This window comes from Oncorhynchus gorbuscha, linkage group LG15 (assembly GCF_021184085.1).
Source record: "Oncorhynchus gorbuscha isolate QuinsamMale2020 ecotype Even-year linkage group LG15, OgorEven_v1.0, whole genome shotgun sequence".
NCBI classification, from domain to species: domain Eukaryota; kingdom Metazoa; phylum Chordata; class Actinopteri; order Salmoniformes; family Salmonidae; genus Oncorhynchus; species Oncorhynchus gorbuscha.
This window is the reverse complement of record NC_060187.1, coordinates 35,795,112-35,816,089: the sequence shown is the minus strand read 5'-3', so window position 1 is coordinate 35,816,089 and position 20,978 is coordinate 35,795,112. Positions and strand designations below refer to the sequence as shown.

Below are 20,978 nucleotides of genomic sequence, written 5' to 3'. Positions count from 1 at the left end.
TGTTGTAGTTTTGTCATGCAATACTATTAAATGTACATTTATTCAGTCAGTCGTTATACATTTGGAAAGAATATGCCTTAAAAAAATGTGATGGCAATATACATAAAGGTGGACGTTTGTCAGTTCCTTGAATATTGACAGACATCAGAATGAATGTCCCACCTTTGTTGGTAGTCACTACATTTCCCATCTAGCCTAGAAAAGTCATGTGCAACGTCTGGTCTCACATGACCTACTTGAGCTTTGACGTCAAATCCATGTTGAAAACTCTCTAGTAGAGGCAGAAGGTAAAGCAGGCTCTCTTCAACAAGAAAACGAAATAAAGGCTTGCATCATATTTCCACCTATTTGTGCAGGATCTACTGGAGGAACAAACAAAACGGGTAACAACATATTTAGTACTGTATGCATTGCATGCCTAACATGATAAACTGATAGTTTAAGTTTCAGGTTGTATTGTCACGTGCACAAGTACTGTGAAATGCCTTTCTGGCTAATTCTTCCCCAACAAAGCAGTAATCAATATCCGTAGTACTATAGAGTAAAGTAGAACAAAAACACACGACTAATAGAAATAAGAAATACACGAGATCGTCATTAAGCTATATAACGTTACAGGGGTCAGTGCCATTGTTTGCTTGGCAAGTTAATGTCAGTCTTAGGGGAGAGTCACTATAGGCTCAATGTAGTTTGAAGAATCAGACCTATTATTGTAAAGCTATGAAATATTATCCATTCCATGGTTGTTTTCATATTGTAGTGCAGAATTCTACTCTACCCACTAGGCACAGACATCAGTTCAATGTCTAATTTACATCTGGTTGAGTTGTCAGCAATTTCATCAGATTTTGTTGGGGTTGAAATTTTGTGGAAACAACGTTTGATTCAACCAGTTTTGGTATTCTTTTGTAGTGAAGGATTCAATTCAACTCAGGAAATTAACAGACCCCCCCAACCAACCATGCACAGTCAGCATATTTTCTCTCTCTCACACAGCCATGACTCCCGTTGTTGGCAGGAAGGCCACTGGCCTTGTAGCTGCCACTTTTACACCTCTCACTCCTGAAGGGTAGGTGATCTAACTTGTTTTATGGGTCATGCTATGTATGCATTTATGATTAGAGCTGTTGTTGACTTTACATTCTTCAACTTACTGTACTCTTTATCCAATCTCTCTCCACAGTGAAATCAACCTTTCAGAGATCAGACCCTACGTTGACTACCTGTTAGAGCAACAAGGTGTTAAGAGTATATTTGGTAAGAGCTTCCTCTTTACCTGGCTCCTTGAGGGGTATCCCCTCTGTTCAAACTTGTTCCCCCTCAGTTTTATGCCCCTACAGTAAATACAACGTCAAATGATTGAGTGACCGGTTGACACAAAGAAAATATCAGCTGCACTGTGTCCGCACAATGGTCAGAGTGGGCCGCAGTGTGTGTAGGGGGGTGATTAGTTATAACTCGTTTGGGTTTCTGTAAAAAGCATGAAACACTTCTCATCTCTGTGGTAGGCTAAGTGAATAATGTGATACGCCTCCGCCTGTCATTTTTTATTTATAAGGGCAGAGTCCTTATAAAGGGGATGTTCCTGGGTGTGTCACGGAAGTTGTCACTGTTTTGAGGTCTGGAGACAACCCCAGTGTCTCTTGTGCATCGTTTGGGAGAGAATGCTCCCTTACCTGCTTCAACAATGGCTCATGCGGGGAAGTTTGTGCCACTGCATAGCCAAAAACTTAGTCTACATTTTTTAACTGTTCATCTGCCTCGGGGCAACTGCTATGAGGGGAGGGTTGTGTGGCGAAGACATGATATAGGCACATCTCTCTCAATTTTTTTGTTTCTTTGTGCCAATTATTTGTCAATATTTTTAAATGCCCCATGAAATAAATAAATATATACACATACACACAGGCAAGAAAAAGTATGTGAACCCTTTGGAATCACCTGGATTTCTGCATAAATTGGTCATCCCATTTGATCTGATCTTCATCTAAGTCACAACAATAGACATAAACATAATAACACACACATTATTGTATTTTTCTTGTCTATATTGAATACATAATTTAAACATTCACAGTGTAGGTTGGAAAAAGTATGTGAACCCCTAGGCTAATGACTTCTCCAAAAGCTAATTGTCAGGAGTCAGCTAACCTGGAGTCCAATCAATGATATGAGATTGGAGATGTTGCTTAGAGCTGCCTTGCCCTATAAAAAACACTAACAAAATTAAAGTTTGCTATTCACAAGAAGCATTTCCTGATGTGAACCATGCTTCAAACAAAATAGATCACAGAAGACCTAAGATGAAGAATTGTTGACTTGCATAAAGCTGGAAAGGTTTACAAAAGTATCTCTAAAAGCCTTGATATTCATTAGTCAAAGGAAGACAAATTGTCTATAAAAGGAGAAAGTTCAGCACTGTTGCTACTCTCCCTAGGAGTGGCTGTCCTGCAAAGATGACTGTACGAGCAAAGCGCAGAATGCTCAATGAGGTTAAGAAGAATACTAGAGTGTCAGCTAATGACTTACAGAAATATCTGGAACATGCTAACATCTCTGTTGACAAGTTTGTGATACGTAAAACACTAAACAAGAATGGTGTTCATGGGAGGACACCACAGAAGAAGCCACTGCAGTCCAAAAAAACTGCTGCACGTCTGAAGTTTGCTGAACTGCACCTGGATGATCCACAGCGCTACTGGCTAAATATTCTGTGGACAGATGAAACTACAGTTGAGTTGTTTGGAAGGAACACAACACTGTGGAGAAGAAAAGGCACAGCACACCAACATCAAAACCTCATCCCAGCTGTAAAGTATGGTGGAGAGATTATCATGTTTTGGGGCTGCCTCGGGGCCTGGACTGATTGCTATCATCAGTGGAAAAATTAATTCCCAAGTTTATCAAGACATTTTACAGGAGACTGTTAGGCTGTCTGCCAATTGAAGCTCAACAGAAGTTGGGTGATGCAACAGGACAACGACTCAAAACACAGAAGTAAATTAACAACAGAAGAAAATATGCCTAATGGTGTCTTGACCTCAACCCGATTTCAGTTGTTCTGGCATGACCTCAAGAGAGCAGTTCACACCAGACATCCCAAGAATATTGCTGAACTGAAACGGTTTTGTAAAGAGGAGTGGTCCAAAATTCCTCCTGACCATTGTGCAGGTCTGATCCGCAACTACAGAAAATGTTTGGTAGAGGTTATTGCTGCCAAAGAAGGGTCAACCAGTTTGGTTTCTCAAATGACTGTCTCGCCTGGTTCACCAACTACTACTCAGACGGAGTTCAGTGTGTTAAATCGGAAGGCCTGTTGTCTGGACCTCTGGCAGTCTCTATGGGGGTGCCACAGGGTTCAATTCTCGGCCCGACTCTTTTCTCTGTATATATCAATGATGTCACTCTTGCTTCTGGTGATTCTCTAATCCACCTCTGCACAGACGACACCATTCTGTATACTTCTGGCCCTTCTTTGGGCACTGTGTTAAATAACCTCCATACGAGCTTCAATGCCATACAACTCTCCTTCTGTGGCCTCCAACTGCTCTTAAACGCTAGTAAAACTAAATGCATGCTCTTCAACCGATCGCTGCCCGCCTGCCTAGCATCACTACTCTGGACGGTTCTGACTTAGAATATGTGGACAAATACCTAGGTGTCTGGTTAGACTGTACACCCTCCTTCCAGACTCGCATTAAGCATCTCCAATCCAAAATTAAATTTAAATCTGCTTCCAATTTCGCAACAAAGCATCCTTCCCTCATGCTGCCAAACATACCCTCGTAAAACTGACTATCCTACCGATCCTTGACTTCGGCAATGTCATTTACAAAATAGCCTCCAGCAGTCTATCACAGTGTCATCCATTTCGTCACCAAAGCCACATATTCTACCCACCACTGCGACCTATATGCTCTCTTTGGCTGGCCCTCGCTTCATATTCGACGCCAGACCCACTGGCTCCTTGTCATCTATAAGTCTTTGCTAGGTAAAGCTCCCCCTTATCTCGGCTCACTGGTCACCATAGCAGCACCCACCTGTAGCACGCGCTCCAGCAGGTATATTTCACTGGTCACCCCCAAAGCCAATTTCTCCTTTGGCTTCCTTTCCTTCCAGTACTCAACTGCCAATTACAGGAATGAATTGCAAAAATCACTGAAGCTGGAGACTCATCTCCCTCACTAACTTTAAGCATCAGCTCTCAGAGCAGCTTACCAATCATTGGACCTGTAGAAAGCCCATCTATAAATAGCCCATCCAACTATCTCATCCCCATAATAAAAATAATAATAATCCAAGGGTTCATATACTTTATCCACCCTGCACTGTGAATGTTTACACGGTGTGTTCAATAAAGACATATAAACGTATAATTGTTTATTAGTTTAAGCAGACTGTGTTTGCCTATTGTTGTGACCTAGATGAAGATCAGATCAAATTCTATGTCCAACTTATGCAGAAATCCAGGTATTTCCAAAGGGTTCACATACTTCTTGCCACTGTATATACTGTACTTATCTGCAAAGTTAATCCCAACCTACTCCCCCATTTAGAATGTATAGTTACGGATATTCTACAAAAAGACACATTGTTTGGAGACCTCACAAACTGTGCAAAACATTTAACAGTTTACTGTCAATTTCTTCATTGTCTTTGTTTGGAGAGCATGTGTCCGATTTCTCCATGTTTAATGTTGTGTGAACGCGCACACTTTAGTTTGCATAGATATACCTGGCCTGTGTGCCAAGAATAGGTGTTCTAGTTAGTTCACTTTTGGGTAACCCAAGGGGAGGCTGTATCTGAGCCTGCTGGACCCCACCTGTTTGGTAACCCAAGGGGAGGCTGTATCTGAGTGCCTGCAAGTCAGAATGTGCCTCATGAGAGGGTTTTTCTTTTGAATGCTGACATTTTGAATTCAGAATTTTGTGTATGTGTGTATACAGTGGGGCAAAAAAGTATTTAGTCAGCCACCAATTGTGCAAGTTCTCCCACTTAAAAAGATGAGGCCTGTCATTTTCATCATAGGTACACTTCAAATTATTTAAAAAATCCAGAAAATCACATTGTAGGATATTTAATGAATTTATTTGCAAATTATGGTGGAAAATAAACTTTTGTTATTGACCAAATACTTATCTCAATACTTTGTCATTGCCAACAAAGGGTATATAACAGAGGTCAAATGTTTTCTGTGTCTTCACAAGGTTTTCACACACTGTTGCTGGTATTTTGGCCCATTCCTCCATGCAGATCTCCTCTAGAGCAGTGATGTTTTGGGGCTGTTGCTGGGCAACACGGACTTTCAACTCCCTCCAAAGATTTTCTATGGGGTTGAGATCTGGAGACTGGCTAGGCCACTCCAGGACCTTGAAATGCTTCTTACGAAGCCACTCCTTTGTTGCCCGGGCGGTGTGTTTGGGATCATTGTCATGCTGAAAGAACCAGCCACGTTTCATCTTCAATGCCCTTGCTGATGGAAGGAGGTTTTCACTCAAAATCTCACGATACATAGCCCCATTCATTCTTTCCTTTACACGGATCAGTCGTCCTGGTCCCTTTGCAGAAAAACAGCCCCAAAGCATGATGTTTCCACCCCCATGCTTCACAGTAGGTATGGTGTTCTTTGGATGCAACTCGGCATACTTTGTCCTCCAAACACGACGAGTTGAGTTTACCAAAAAGTTATATTTTGGATTCATCTGACCATATGACATTCTCCCAATCTTCTTCTGGATCATCCAAATGCTCTCTAGCAAACTTCAGACGAGCCTGGACATGTACTGGCTTAAGCAGGGGGACGCGTCTGGCACTGCAGGATTTGAGTCCCTGGCGGCGTAGTGTGTTACTGATGGTATGCTTTGTTACTTTGGTCCCAGCTCTCTGCAGGTCATTCACTAGGTCCCCCCCGTGTGGTTCTGGGATTTTTGCTCACCGTTGTTGTGATCATTTTGACCCCACAGGGTGAGCTCTTGCGTGGAGCCCCAGATCGAGGGAGATTATCAGTGGTCTTGTATGTCTTCCATTTCCTAATAATTGCTCCCACAGTTGATTTCTTCAAACCAAGCTGCTTACCTGTTGCAGACTAAGTCTTCCCAGCCTGGTGCAGGTCTACAATTTTGTTTCTGGTGTCCTTTGACAGCTCTTTGGTCTTGGCCATAGTGGAGTTTGGAGTGTGACTGTTTGAGGTTGTGGACAGGTGTCTTTTATACTGATAACAAGTACAAACAGGTGCTATTAATACAGGTAACGAGTGGAGGACAGAGGAGCCTCTTAAAGAAGAAGTTACAGGTCTGTGAGAGCCAGAAATCTTGCTTGTTTGTAGGTGACCAAATACTTATTTTCCACCATAATTTGCAAATAAATTCATTAAAAAATCCTACAATGTGATTTTTCTGGGGGTTTTTTTCTCATTTTGTCTGTGATAGTTGAAGTGTACCTATGATGAAAATTACAGGCCTCATCTTAAGTGGGAGAACTTGCACAATTGGTGGCTGACTAAATACTTTTTTGCCCCTGTGTGTGTGTATATATATTTATTTATTTATTTATTTATTTTGTAAATATTAGCGTCATCTTTGAAACACCAGCGCTGTGTAAATAAATCCAACAGTTATTTGCACCTCTACCTGCCTGCCTCCTGCTGAATCTTTGGTCTTACCACTGCTATAAGGACCCTATTTTCATGCCAACCTGTCACTTCAAAATCACTCAATGAGTCTCTGTTTGAACTTTGTTTGTTGTGGTATAGCGTAAGCTAAGCAGAATTCAATATAATTCTATTGCAAGAATGCCCAGAAATGTAGCTGCCTCGCCGATTACAACTGCCTCCTTAGTCACTTTATCCTGGCGCCGGGTCTGGCTTCCTCCTTACACAGTTATTGCTCATCTTCCCCCAATTGATCTGTGCAAAGTCATAGTGGTACTATCACTTTCCTACCAAGCTCAAGCACAGCTGTTAGTTATGCCTCTGTTCTTTTCCCCAACTGCTCCACCAGTAAATGGCACGACAGGAGAAGGCATGTCTCTCACTGTGGAGGAGAGGAAGCTGCTTGCAGTGGAGTGGTGTCATCAGGGCAAGAACAAGTAAGTCTGTGAAATGCCATTCTTGCAAACTCTAAACCCAACAAGTAAGTAATACAGAATGTGGTTATCAATTGTGTGTGTGTAATATGGTTTATACACTGAGTAGACAAAACATTAAGGACACCTATTTTCATGAGACTGACCAGGTGAATCAAGGTGAAAGCTATGATCTCTTATTGATGTCACTTGTTAAATCCACTTCTATGAAGGGAAGGAGACAGGTTAAGGAAGGATTTCTAAGTCTTGAGACAATTGAGACATGAATTGTGTATGTATGCCATTCAGAGGGTGAATGGGTAAGACAAAAGTGCCTTATGAACGGGGTATGGTAGTAGGTGCCTGGTGCACCGGTTTGTCAAGACCTGCACCATGGGCCAGCATCCCTGTGGAATGCTTTCGATACATTGTAAAGTCCATGAATAGAAGGCTGTTCTTAGGGCAAAAGGAGGTGGGGGTGGTGCAACTCAATATTAAGGTGTTCCTAATGTTTGCTATGCTCAATGTATGTGGCAATACTGTTTCTCTGTGTGTGAATGAGTCACTGATTAAGCCGTGCTGGCTTCTTGGCACACGTTGATGTGTTTTCACAGGCTGGAGCAGGTGATAGTGCACGTGGGCTGCATGAGTCTGAAGGACTCCCAGGAGCTGGTGAGTCATCCCTGCCACAACCTGTTGGGACTCCTGCCTACCCATAACTAGTCTAAACTCGGCACAAGGCTTTGGAACAGCTCACAGTGTAAGGTGTCATACTATCTCCGTGTCTCCCATGCAGGCACGACATGCTGCTGAAATAGGAGCCGATGGGATATCAGTGATCTCCCCCTCTTTCTTCAAACCCGCCACCGCAGGTGGGTTGAGCATATTTTTCGGGTTGTGACGTATACTTGTGGTTCTGTTTGCTCATTACGGTATGCCTAAGCCATTCCACTCGGATCAACGTTGCAGTGAGATTTGCTTTCCTTACGCTGTTTCCTTCCACTGAACTCAGATGCTCTGAGGATGTTTCTCCAGGAAGTGGCTGCAGCCGCCCCAGCCATGCCCTTCTACTATTATCACATTCCAGCTGTGACCGGGGTCAACTGTGAGTACTCTGCTTTCAGTTGATATGATACACTCGGTCACTTCTTGATGCACCTCTGCATGTGATACTCTAATATTCAGGGTTTGAATTAAAAGCATGTTGATTCTCAGCCACTCTTTTCTCCTGTCAGTGCGATCAAGGGATGTGTTGGAGGGGATAGCGAATCAGATCCCCTCGTTCCAGGGGCTGAAGTTCAGTGGCAGCGACCTGATGGACTTTGGCCAGTGTGTCAGCTATAGTCCATCTCACTGGTCACTCCTATATGGTATAGATGAGGTCAGCACTTCATCTTTCTCCTCCCTCTCTGTGCTTGTTTCTCTCTGTCAGTATGAAGATAACTTATCCTTAGAGCAGTGTTTCCCAACTCCAGTCCTCAAGTACCCCAAACAGTACACATTTTTATTGTAGCCCCAGACAAGCACACCTGATTCAACTTGTCAAATAATCATCAAGCCCTCTATCATTTAAATCAGGTGTTTTTATTTGGGGCACCAACAAAAATGTGTCCTGTCGGGATACTCGAACTGCCTTAGAGGCAAGTCGTGTTCAGTATGTTATTTTTATCTAATTAAAGAATGTTTTACTCTTTAACAGCAACTGCTAGGAGCTTTGGCAATGGGTGCCAATGGGGCTGTAGGCAGGTTGGTCTCTATTTGATATCATACTTTAACCCTGAGAACTAGGCTCTGTGTGAAGTCAGTTCATTAGGCAGACACTTACAGTGCATTCTGAGGGTATTTGGACACCTTGACTTTTTCCACATTTTGTTATGTTACAGCCTTATTCTAAAAATAATAAAAAAATTGGCTCAATCTACACACAATACCACAATGACAAAGCAAAAACAGGTTTTTAGAAAAAAATTGAAATATCATATTTACATAAGTATTCAGACCCTTTACTCAGTACTTTGTTGAAGCATCTTTGGCAGCAATTACATCCTTGAGTCTTCTTGGGTACGATGCTACAAGCTTAGCACACCTGTATTTGGGTTTCTCCCATTCTTCTCTGCAGATCCTCAAGCTCAGTCAGGTTGGATGGAGAGCTTCACTGCACAGCTATTTTCAGGTCTCTCCAGAGATGTTCGATCATGTTCTAGTCCAGGCTCAGGCTGGGCCCCTCGAGGACATTCAGAGACTTGTCTCAAAGCCACTCCTGCATTGTCTTGGCTGTGTGCTAGGGTCATTGTCCTGTTGGAAGGTGAACCTTCGCCCCAGTCTGTGGTCCTGTTCTGGAGCAGGTTTTCATCAAGGATCTCTCTGTACTTTGCTCTGTTCTTCTTTGCCTCGATCCTGAGTCATCTTCCAGTCCCTGCCACTGAAAAACATCCCCACAGCATGATGCTGCCACCACCATGCTTCACTGTAGGGATGGTGCCAGGTTTCCTAGGAATAGTCTTGGGTGGTTCCAAACTTCTTCCATTTTAAGAATGATGGAGGCCACTGTGTTCTTGGACCTTCAATGGTGCAGTAATGTTTTTTTGGTACCCTTCCCCAGATCTGTGCCTCGACACAATCCTGTCTCGGACTCTACAGACAATTCCTTTGACCTCATGGCTTGATTTTTGCTCTGACATGCACTGTCAACTGTGGGACCTTATATAGACAGGTGTGTGCCTTTCCAAATCATGTCCAATCCATTAAATTTACCACAGGTGGACTCAAGTTGGAGAAACATCTCAAGGATGATCATTGGAAACAAGATGCACCCGAGCTAAATTTGAAGTCTCATGGCAAAGGTTCTGAATACTTATGTAAGGTATTTTTTATTTGTTTTCTGTTTTACATTTTTGTTTTGTATTTTACCCCCTTTTTCTCCTCAATTTCAATCTTGTCTCATCACTGCAACTTCCCAACGGGCTCTGGATGCGAAAGTCGATTTCATGCGTCCTCCGAAACATGATCCGCCAACCCGCACTTCTTAACACCTGCCCGCTTAACCCTGAAGCAAGCCACACCAATGTGTCAGAGGAAACACTGTTCAACTGACAACCTGGTCAGCCTGCAGGTGCCCGGCCCGCCACAAGGAGTCGCTAGAGAGCGATAAGCCCTAACCTGGACGATGCTGGGCCTATTGTGCGCCGCCCTATGGGACTCCCGATCACAGCCGGTTGTAATAAAGCCCGGAATCGAACCCGGGTCTGTATTGACACGATGCAGTGCCTTAGAACGCTGCGCTACTCGGGAGGACCCTTTTTATTTTTATGAATTAGCAAACATTTCATTATGGGGTATTGTGTGTAGATTGATTAAATGAAACCTTTTCCTCAATTTTAGAATAAGGCTGTAACATAACAAAATGTAGAAAAAGTCGAGGGGTCTGAATACTTTCCGAATGCACTGTATGTCTTAGGAATGTCACTCTCTCCCCAGCACATACAACTACCTGGGCAGCAGTGTGAACAGACTCATGTCAGCCTTTGATAAAGGGGACCTCCCCAAGGCCAGGACTATACAGGTACACCTTCTTTTCAGCCTCAGACAAAACAACAACTCAGGACATCATTGTAGTTTTCCTAAATCTGTGATAATCTGATTGATTCATGTCTTTGATCTCCCTTTGCAGTTCCAGGTGCAAGATATCCTCTGTTATGCAATAAATCTAGGTGAGTGAGTGCAACATTTTCACCCACTAGTCATTCCCATGTGTGTCATCTGTGAGATTAACCTAGAGTGAGTCTGTGCCTTTTGTGATATGATACATTGTGTTTGTGTGTGTGCAGGGTTTGATTTGGCTGTGAATAAGCAGCTGATGAGTGAGGTGTCAGGATTGGCTCTGGGCCCTCCCCGCCTGCCCTTGCTGCCCTGCCCCCATCCCAAGGCCCTCTCCATAGCACAGAGACTCCAGCAGATCCTCGGGGAGCAATGACAGCAGCACAGAGGCTTGACTTTATAGGCCAGCCTGGGAGCATCAGTCAGTTTAAACAGTCATGCATTTCTCTGTTTATCTAGACTCTCCCAAGATGTCAACTCTGAAATCTCCTATTCTGTTCTCCTGCTTCTAATTGATTTTAATAAGGAGGAACAGAAAACACTAACACTGTAATAAGTTTGATTTAACTGACTATTGCCTGCACATGTATTCAAATGTAAAGAAACATTCCACTGCCAAAAGCCCAAAATGCCCAAAAAGACCACAGACATGCAAGAGGTGCAATCAAGCATCATGTAGTAGGGCATTAAGAGCATCAAGAGCATAGCCTACTAGGGAACTGTTAAAAATACTTTTAGCACCTTGTATCTTAAAATGGTTTCTGATATGTAATCTATATTGTTTTTATAGTGAGACCTGCAGGGTTGTTTTCTTCATACTTTATTTGTTTTTAGTCTCTTTGTCGTTTACAGGAGCAACACTGCATTTTTGTGTGGTTGATACCTTTTCATATAAGTACTGTATTAGACTGTAACCTAACCCTGAAGTAAATCAGTACATCTATAAGTTTAATTGCCACTGAATTCAAAAGTGTGAACTGCATTCTTTCCAGTATTGTAGTCTTGATATTATCTTTAAAGTGAATTACAGTATAACTGAACTTGTATGTGAGTGAAAGGGAAATCTAAACAAAACTTGAATCATTTTTGTAAACACTCTTGGACATTGCATATGAAATAAAAGATCAACCGTTTCGGAATGTTATGCCATATAGATTTTCACTTGTTATTCTTCCAAGTTTCATGTTCATTTGTTTGTCTCGATCTTTCTCTGTTATGATTCTGGGCTCTGCAGAGTATGACTTCAGTTTCAGATCTCTTTCAGTATTTGTAAACCAAAAAGCAGAATGATCTCAGAGGTTGTGTGCCTGCCTGCCTCTGTCAGACAGAGAAGTGCTTTGTCCATGTCAGTCCCTCTTGGCTGTGGTGTCTGCGGTCTCTGTGTTCTTAGTCGCTCCCGTCCTCCCTCCCCCTCTACTTCCCTGACCCTCTACTTCCCTGACCCTTTCCATATCCACTATTGACTATACTACACATTCCACCCAGTGATCATACACACTTTTCACTCTTCTGATGTGAGAGGAGAGACCAAGCCAGCCTTTCTACTCTAACAGTATCGCCAACTCTTGGACAGAATGAAACTTTGGACATGTTTTCTTTGAGGCTATTGAAGCATAGCTGTTGTGAAATCTATTGGAATTGGATTAAATGTGTACAGGAGAGGGAGACCGGGACAGACCGAGCCGGAGGGAATGAGCGAGGGAGAGGGGTGTGTGGTTTTGGCTGGGATAAGAAAAGAGATGGTTGGTCAGGAATCTGGCTGAAGGACAGTGGGAGGAGGAACACATGATGTTCAGAAGTCTCTCAGAGGAACTGAAGCTCTCTTCGAGCCTATGCTTTGGTACGGTAGGTTGGGTTATTGATAACAGAGCAATGGTTTGGGTTTATCTTGGGCTCTGGGTGTTCTTGTTGGGGTGTAGCCCCTCCCAGCTGCATGGACAGGTTATTCTAGGTAAGGGGGAAGTGTGTGGAGGGGCAGTGGAGGGCCAGTGTGACACCAACCTCACATGTGTGTCTGTGAAGCCCGCTGACAAGGAGCAAACATCCAGTGCTGGACTCTGCAGCCGTGAGTCTACCTGTTACTATTCCCAATATTATGTGTTCCATATTTTTGACTTTTATTTGTTTTATTCATGAGTGTATTTGAAAAGCAGTTAGATAAATAGTTGTGTCCTCTAGTGAACTCCACTTTGGCTATGACAATGGAATTGCAGTATTGTAACTACAGAGGTGCGTGCAGTGCATCATATTGTCTATATCGCCCACAGCTCCCCTTGCCCCAGGCTGTGTGCCATGCTCTGGAGTGCTGTGTCCCCATGCCAGGCGAGTCTGCCCTGGGGGACATGTCACTGAGCCGTGTGGCTGCTGCCCACAGTGTGCCCGTCAGATGGGCCAGGTGTGTGGAGGCCCCCACTGGGAGAAAGGCTATTGTGACAGAGACCTCACCTGTACCCTGTTCACCGGACGCAGCCCTGCCAGACCCCCACACACCGGCGTGTGCAAAGGTAAGAGGATTGGTTCTAACAGATGGGGCTTAAGAGGGCACATTGAGGTACGGCCCCTGTACAAATTTAAGTATTGCGTAACAGCCACAGTGATGAAAGTGGTGCATGGTTGTGTATTATGTAACAGCTTACGTTTGTTAATGGGTGACTGTGTATGTCTGCCTATAACCTACTTAAACTACATAAATCTGTTTTATCTATATATTGTCAGGACAGAACGGTGGTGTCGGGGGGAGGGGTGTGTCTGTTAACACCTGGTCTCTAATATGAAGGAAGGCTCGAGTTTCTGCTCGCCAGAGTTAGAATACCTCATGATAAGCTGTAGACCGTACTATTTACCAAGAGTTTATCTATATTTTGCTATCTATTTACCACCACAAACCGATGTCGGCACTAAGACTGCACTCAACGAGCTGTAGAAGTACATAGGCAAACAAGAAAATGCTCATCCAGTGGCAGCGCATGCAAACTGAAATCTGTTTTACCTCATTTCTACCAGCATGTCACCTGTGTAAGGAGAGGTGAAAACACTCTAGATCACCTTTCCTCTACACACAGAGACGCATACAAAGCTCTCCCTCACCCTCCATTTAGCAAATCTGACCGTAACTCTATCCTCCTGATTCCTGCTTACAAGCATAAACTCAAACAGGAAGTTCCAGTTACACACATGCTTAATATAGAAGTGGTCTGATGAAGCAGATGCTAAACTACAGGACTGTTTCGATAGCACAGACTGGAATATGTTTTGGGAATAATCCAATGGCATTCAGGAGTTTACTACACCAGTCACCGCCTTCATTAATAAGTGCATCGATAACATCGTCCCCACAGTGACCGTACATAGATATCCCAACCAGAAGCCATGGATTACAGGCAACATCCGCACTGAATTAAAGGCTAGATCTTCCACTTTCAAGGACTGGGACACTAATCCGGACGCTTATAAGAAATCCCGCTACGCCCTCCAATGAACCATCAAACAGGCAAAGTGTCAATACAGAATCCTATTACGTCGACTCTGATGATCGTTGGATGTGGCAGGGCTTGCAAACTATCACGGATTACAAAGGGAAACCCAGCCTTAAGCTGTCCAGACAAACTATATACCTTCTATGCTTGCGTCGTAGCTAGCAACACTGAACCATGCATGAGAGCACCAGCTGTTCCAGACGACTGTGTGATCACGTTCTCCGTAGCCGATGTGAGTAAGACCTTTAAACAGGTTAGCATTTACAAGGCCGCAGGACCAGATGGATTACCAGGATGTGTACTCAGAGCATGCGCTGGCAAGTGTCTTCACTAACATTTTCAACCTCTCCCTGACCCAGTCTGTAACACCTACATGTTTAAGCAGACCACCATAGTACCTGTGCCCAAGAATGCCAAGGTAACCTATCTAAATGACTATCACCCCTTTTTGGTCCACTAAAACGGGGGAGACTATGCACAAAAAGTGCTATAATTTGTAAACCGTTCACCCGATATGGATGAAAATACCCTCAAAGATGACATTAAAGCTGATAGTCTGCATTTTAACCTCAGTCATTGTATCATTTCAAATCCAAAGTGCTGTAGTACAGAGCCAAAACAACAAAAATATTGCCACTGTCCCAATTCTTTTGAAGCTTACTGTATCTACCTCAATTACCTACCCCATGTATATAGCCAAGTTATCGTTACTCATTGTGTATTTATTTGTCAATTAATTTTTTTGTGTCTCTACATTGTTGGGAAGGGCCCGTATATAAGCGTTTAACTATTTGTTTACGAAGCATGTCACAAATAAAAGTGTATTTATAACAGATCTTCAAATAAAATGTTACCTTTCTCGTTACCTTATCCCAGTAATCTCACCCTTTCTGTGACTCTCCCCTGTCGTGTTCCAGTGTTACTTGGGCATCAGGCAGACCCCCTGGCAGACCCCCTATGTCCCTGGATGTGGGGCTGCAACGTCAGGGCAGGGGCCTGTGACTGCTACTCCCTACAGACTTGCCACGCTGCCTTCTCCTATCACAGTTTGGACCAATGTCTCAAAACAATGAGAGGTGAGATACATAGACCTAGGCACCCATGTATATGGACACACACACATACTGATAAGGTTGGAAAGTACTGTAGCCTTTGTAGAATAAGCTCCAGCTGTATGTGCTTTTGATGTTTTAGGCATATAATTGAAACTTGGCTATCGATTTTCCAGGGGATGAGCTCTGGAGCGAGATGGAGGAACAAGGGGAGCATACATGTGTGGAATGGGGCTGTGAGTTGCAGGGAAGCCAGTGTGTGTGTATGGAGAGGAGCTGCTACTCACCCACACCATTATTCTCTGAAGACACCTGTGAAAACATGCTGCGTGAGTTTCACCACAAAAATAATAACCAACTGCTGCAACACAATAGAGTAAATCGATTTTCAGAAACAATATGGTATTCAAAAACTAAACGTGAACATCTATACATTAATCTCCGTTCCTCTTTATCTCCACATGTCTATCTCAGAGAGAGCTCGCTGCAGCAATGTTAAATGCCCTGAGGTCCAAGTCCCTTCCTGCCCTGCTGATTCCTTCCTCACTGAGCCTTACATTCCTCATGGCCAATGCTGCCCCCTGGTGCCAGCTATCTGCACATGCAACTTCGATAAATGCCTGATGGCACCCCCGACCTGTCCTCCTGGCCAGCAAGTCCACGGTGTGGAGAGCAGGGATGGTCTTCCAGGGGCTTGTTGCCACCAGTACCAGTGTGTGTAGGGTTAGGCACTGCTTAGGCAGCAAAGTTTGATGAGATGATGACAAAGAGAAAAAAAGAGAGAAGGGGTAGACAGGCCAAAGGAAAGTGCCAGGACCTCAAACAGAGCTGGACTCGACAGACAGGACTCCACTGGTTAATAGCTGATGGATTTTTGAGCGACGTTGCCTAAATGTAACTAAAACCATTTAACTAAATTCTAATACATTCTAATAGATCACTGATAATGGGTTGGGAGGAATAGGCTACTGTGCCCGTGGTAGGATACTGGATGTCATGTGCATATTTTCATAATAAAGGAAACAATAGACCCCTCTTTTCAAATGACATGAGTCGTAATTTATATTTTATGCATAGTGGTCATTTTATTTAATCCCAGAGGCTATTAAATTATAATAAGTGACGAAGTAACGCGGAACCTTTGAGGCATTCCTGACTGGGATGGACGGTCAAATTTGAGCGACACCCAAAGCACTAGCGTTTCCGGCCAGCTCAGCGCGTCCGGAGTGTTGTGTTGTCAATCCAGCTACTGCCTGTCATTAGCTTTCACTTAGCGACACTGTGGCGATCACTAGTGGTGGACAATAACAAATTCAGTTCCAAAATGGTGCTGCTGACAATGATCGCTCGATTGGCGGATGGACTGCCGCTTGCCGCCTCAATGCAGGAGGACGAACAGGTTAATATTTCTGTTTTTCCTAATGCCATGTATGTTAGCTTGAATTGATAGTGCTAGCTATCTATCGTCCCACCTACTATTGGCAAATCGTTTTTCGCTAGTGTACTACGTGTGCAATATGGACCTTGTCATCTATGCAGGCCTACTTTCTTCATAATAAAATCATATTATATGAACTTGATTGTGTCTGACATTTAAATCCAGATGGACGTATTCCAGCTGTGTCAGAGTAACAGGCAGCTAATAATTGAATGGCCTAGCTACAGATGTGTTTAAACCAAGATTGTTCGTATCGGTTAGTGGGAGTTAGAGGATAGGTACTGTTTGTAGCTTGGCAATGCTGTCTTCATCCTCGATACGTAGTAACATGAGTCTCATAAAATGGCCATGTCCAGTTGCACGGGGTCCGTTCGAATTCAGAAAATGCTCCTTTATACATTTTTTGCTACATTTAGTAATCCAACACTGCCATCTTGTCTATTTCAAGTCTTCTCTAATTGACCGAGACAGGTGGGTGTCTACCCCGAAGTGCCGCATGTCTTGATCAATGAGCGAAGACTTGAAATATACAAGATGGTGGTGTACACGTTGTTGGATTACTTAGACCCCCCAAATTGCTTATTTTAATAAAGGACGATTTTCTAACCTCAAACGTACCCCGTGCAACTGGATATGGCCATTTTGAGACTCCTGTTTCCACAACTCGAGGACGAAGACAGTGTCCCCAAGCTAAGGTTGGTCGAAAATGCTCTGCTACACCAAACAGTACCAATCATGTAATGTATACCAAAAATCTGAGGTTAAATCACATTATCTGGTGTAACAATCTCTAGCCGCTAATGGCCAGGCTTAGTCAGATCATGTGATACCATATTCCAACATTCAAAATGTATCTCCTTTGGTTAATAAAGTAGGTCCATTGAGTAAATTCTGCTCAAGTTAATTTGCGATTTGTGACGGTCTACTGTACTCCCACAAATTGTTCATCAAAAGCATCATTCATCCTTGTTATTTCCTTGTAGTTGTAGCAAATAACGCGGCAATGTATTACTGAGTTGCTGTCGGCTACATGTGAGTCTTGCCACCTGCTGGAAGAACTCTAACATGTTTCCCTTGCTTTCCTAACTGCTCTCCCAAAGGGAAGTGAGAAGGTTGGTCTTTTCTCTGCACTGTAACCGATGCTTGGAAATCATACACATTGTTCCTGTGATGTGTTACTGTGTTTACCATACCCAGACCACCCGCTTCTTTGTTAATGACGTTTATATTGATCCCAATCATTGGTTCCGTGTCCTTTTAAATCTTCTTGGATGCTTAACCTCGTGCTCTGTCCTGTGTTTAGTTGGGTCGGGACCTGCAACAGTACCAGAGCCAGGCTAAACAGCTGTTCAGGAAACTGAATGACCAGAGTCCCACACGTTGCACATTAGAGGCAGGATCCATGTCCTTTCAGTGAGTTCAAACCACACTCTCTTGGCAAAACACTAGTCGTAACACGCCTTTCTCAAATGTTTTTTAAAGAGTAATGACTTGCACTAATAAGCAGGCATCCACTGACCGTTATGCATCCCAGACACTGACTCATGTTTCCCTTATGTTTCTCCCTCCAGCTACGTTATAGAAAAAGGAGTAGTTTACCTAGTGCTGTCTGAAGCAAGCTTTCCCAAAAAACTTGCCTTTGCTTACCTGGAAGACCTGCAGGCAGAGTTCCATGAACAGCACGGGAAGAAGGTCCCCACTGTGTCCCGGCCGTACTCCTTCATTGAGTTTGGTGAGATTCAATGAATCCCTACTAACAACCCAATGTTGATTTAATAGGAAACCCTAGCATTAAATTATGAATAAATATGCCATAAATTCCTGTAATGTTCCCATGTCTCTTTTTTTATGAATTTTTTCACTCTGTCTACAGACACCTACATTCAGAAGACCAAGAAGTCCTACATAGACAGCCGAGCCCGTAGGAACCTGGGCAGCATCAACACAGAGCTGCAGGATGTCCAGAGGATCATGGTGGCCAACATTGAGGAAGTGTTGCAACGAGGGGAGGCCTTGTCTGGTAATGTCTACTTCTTGTCCTTCCTTCTCATAGATTTACAGTGATAATGGTTCATGTAGGTCGATGTATAACTGAAACACCTCTATTATACAAACCTTATCTCCGATGTCTAACTAGGGCCGGGCTTATTTCATTAGCATAAATGCATATCATTGCAACAGAATGATAATAGGTAGAATGTAAATGTTAGGTAGAATTCACTAGATTCACTAATAAAAGGGAGTATCACTTCTGTTACATACTGTTCGTCAAGCTCTGACAAAGAATAGTGCTTCAGAGGAAGAGGAAGCAGATGCCATTCTCACTTGTGTTAAATGAGGATTTGTTCTGGTTTCTGTTCCCTCTGATCACCTGGATCCACTCCTATCACATCCAGCTCTGGACTCCAAGGCCAGTAATCTGTCCAGCCTGTCAAAGAAGTACAGAAGTGATGCCAAGTACCTGAACACTCGCTCCACCTATGCTAAGCTGGCCGCAGGCGGGGTCTTCTTCATTATGCTTATCGTCTACGTCCGCTTCTGGTGGCTCTGAGAGAGGGGAGGGGTTGGAGAAGAGCTGGAAGAAGTTGAGCTCTGGTCTCACATTCTATCCAATATGGGATCCCTCCTTTTAACACAAGACTGTTGAAGACTTGTTTTTCCCAACTGTCTGTCCATATATCTATAAAGTAATTACATGTTATGTTTTTATTAGCAATTAGGTAGTCATCCTGTAGTGGTTATACCTTGGAGTTGAAAGAGTGTGAGTATTGCATGTGAGAATGTGACAGAGGAAATGTTTGTTTTGTGTGTGTGTGTGTGTGTGTGTGTGTGTGTGTGTGTGTGTGTGTGTGTGTGTGTGTGTGTGTTACCAAATCCTGTATGATGACAAATCTTCTCTTATCAATTTAGTTGTGTATAGCAGTAAGAAAGAAGAATCTACATAGTTATATTTACCAAGAGGACATCACAAGGGCTTTGCCGTTAATAACACTACTATTATTATGTTGGCATTGTGGTTTGGTGGAGATTTCTTAATGGTTAACCTGCTGTTCTGGGGTGATCAATCACATTACATCTGATATTGGCTGCAGAAATAATATTCCTCAGTCACCTTCATCTTCACGCTGAGAGATTGGAAAGGTTTAACACCAGACCAGACACATTTATCAGTTGATGTCTAAAGGGGGCATCTTTTATTTTGTAAAAAGTTTACACAAGTTAAGACACCATGTTAAAAAAAACCCATCAGGATAAGAATTGTAGCTAGTTTATGTTATGTAGCTGGCTTATGCTAATCAGCGGCTGGATAGGATAATGAATTTCAACTTCACTGTTTCGTCTGCTATAAATAAAATGATTTTCACTAAAGTATTGAATTTCTACTACAGAATGCAAACTTGGTAACAAGTCAAGATTCTTGCTGTATCGTTCTATCGAAACACTTGTATTCCTGCCCTGTGCTTGGTCATGAACTTTGGACACAGTGGTAGTCCATGCATACCATCAGGTCAAAGTCAGACCTCTAAATACATAAGAGGAAGGTGTGTCATCAGCTGTGTTTCGTTCAAGTTGTGTTTGTTTAAAAGAACCAGCAGCTACCGGTAGGCCTGGTTCGTGCATCAGCTCATGCTATACCTATCCCAGCCAGCAGTTGGTGCCCTTTGCTTATGATAATGTTGCAAGTGAAAATGGCATTCCTTTGCAACTTGTAGTGTTGCGGCGAAGACTAATGCACAAAATCTTAGGGTGGTATTGGAAGAAGAATATAGACTGCTGCTTCCGGGGTAGAAAAATTATCTACATACGTTCAGAAAGTGCTGAAGCCTGTTTCTGCTCACATAGTTTGAACAGGAAGTGGGCATAGCAGAAATGAGAAGCAGTAGAGGGTAGCGTCAGTAGTAGCATGCAAAGCTAACCACAGGGCACAGGCTAACCTTTTCACCTCTCACCATACTCTCATCTTCAAGGGAAGTGTATGTGACTGACCTAGCAGAGACAGTCTTTACAGGAAGGACACATCAGATACCGATGACTCTTAATGGTTTCAAAATGGTAACGCAGCCTATCACTATAGTCACTGTTATTCTAGTCTATGTTACATCGCTGGAATCAGCCCATATGCTCAATGCTGTAAAACAATTTGCATTTATTTCATGAAATTTACTTTGAAAGAGTAGAGTTCATACTGTTGATGCCTCTTGTCAAATCACTCTGTCTTGTTGGTGTGTTTGAATGGGTTCCTCAGGCCTTTGGCCATGGCTGAGAAGACCCTGATGATGAGTCTTTTTTGGGCTCCTCCTCCAGCTGAAAGATGGATGAAGAAATGTCTTGAACTGAAGGCTCAGGACCATG

General features: G+C 43.2%; 3 protein-coding genes across 4 annotated transcripts; all 3 read left to right on the top strand.

Annotated features, from left to right (window-relative positions):
* Positions 1-222: 222 nt before the first annotated feature.
* On the top strand, positions 223-11,810 carry npl (N-acetylneuraminate pyruvate lyase (dihydrodipicolinate synthase)). The gene is made up of 12 exons (XM_046300958.1): positions 223-383; positions 997-1,069; positions 1,184-1,257; positions 6,999-7,086; positions 7,677-7,734; positions 7,859-7,934; positions 8,075-8,167; positions 8,298-8,443; positions 8,762-8,808; positions 10,540-10,624; positions 10,733-10,772; positions 10,890-11,810. The coding sequence occupies exons 2-12, from the start codon at positions 999-1,001 to the stop codon at positions 11,033-11,035; spliced, it is 924 nt and encodes a 307-aa protein (XP_046156914.1). The 5' UTR covers positions 223-383; positions 997-998; the 3' UTR covers positions 11,036-11,810.
* A 390-nt stretch (positions 11,811-12,200) lies between these two features.
* Positions 12,201-16,223, top strand: LOC123997023 (cysteine-rich motor neuron 1 protein-like). Its single transcript, XM_046300957.1, has 5 exons — positions 12,201-12,724; positions 12,927-13,163; positions 15,053-15,211; positions 15,364-15,516; positions 15,662-16,223. The coding sequence occupies exons 1-5, from the start codon at positions 12,445-12,447 to the stop codon at positions 15,907-15,909; spliced, it is 1,077 nt and encodes a 358-aa protein (XP_046156913.1). The 5' UTR covers positions 12,201-12,444; the 3' UTR covers positions 15,910-16,223.
* Positions 16,224-16,372: 149 nt separating this feature from the next.
* On the top strand, positions 16,373-20,008 carry sec22bb (SEC22 homolog B, vesicle trafficking protein b). Of its 2 annotated transcripts, XM_046300960.1 has the most exons (6): positions 16,373-16,586; positions 17,726-17,737; positions 17,929-18,038; positions 18,197-18,357; positions 18,499-18,645; positions 19,022-20,008. In XM_046300960.1, exons 1-6 carry the CDS (start codon positions 16,512-16,514, stop codon positions 19,174-19,176), a joined length of 660 nt encoding a protein of 219 aa, XP_046156916.1. In that variant the 5' UTR covers positions 16,373-16,511; the 3' UTR covers positions 19,177-20,008. The 2 variants fall into 2 exon arrangements, with proteins under 2 accessions (XP_046156916.1, XP_046156917.1); XM_046300961.1 differs by lacking the exon at positions 17,726-17,737.
* Positions 20,009-20,978: the final 970 nt, after the last annotated feature.

Excerpts from the sequence above, each read along its gene's own strand:
- npl (XM_046300958.1), top strand. The coding sequence starts at position 999 with ATGACTCCCGTTGTTGGCAGGAAGGCCACTGGCCTTGTAGCTGCCACT. Across the intron at positions 1,070-1,183 it reads ACACCTCTCACTCCTGAAGG|TGAAATCAACCTTTCAGAGA; the intron begins GTAGGTGATCTA and ends CTCTCTCCACAG. Across the intron at positions 8,809-10,539 it reads GCCAATGGGGCTGTAGGCAG|CACATACAACTACCTGGGCA; the intron begins GTTGGTCTCTAT and ends CTCTCTCCCCAG.
- LOC123997023 (XM_046300957.1), top strand. The coding sequence starts at position 12,445 with ATGATGTTCAGAAGTCTCTCAGAGGAACTGAAGCTCTCTTCGAGCCTA. Across the intron at positions 13,164-15,052 it reads ACACACCGGCGTGTGCAAAG|TGTTACTTGGGCATCAGGCA; the intron begins GTAAGAGGATTG and ends GTCGTGTTCCAG. Across the intron at positions 15,517-15,661 it reads CACCTGTGAAAACATGCTGC|AGAGAGCTCGCTGCAGCAAT; the intron begins GTGAGTTTCACC and ends TGTCTATCTCAG.
- sec22bb (XM_046300960.1), top strand. The coding sequence starts at position 16,512 with ATGGTGCTGCTGACAATGATCGCTCGATTGGCGGATGGACTGCCGCTT. Across the intron at positions 18,039-18,196 it reads GCAGGATCCATGTCCTTTCA|CTACGTTATAGAAAAAGGAG; the intron begins GTGAGTTCAAAC and ends TTCTCCCTCCAG. Across the intron at positions 18,358-18,498 it reads GTACTCCTTCATTGAGTTTG|ACACCTACATTCAGAAGACC; the intron begins GTGAGATTCAAT and ends CTCTGTCTACAG.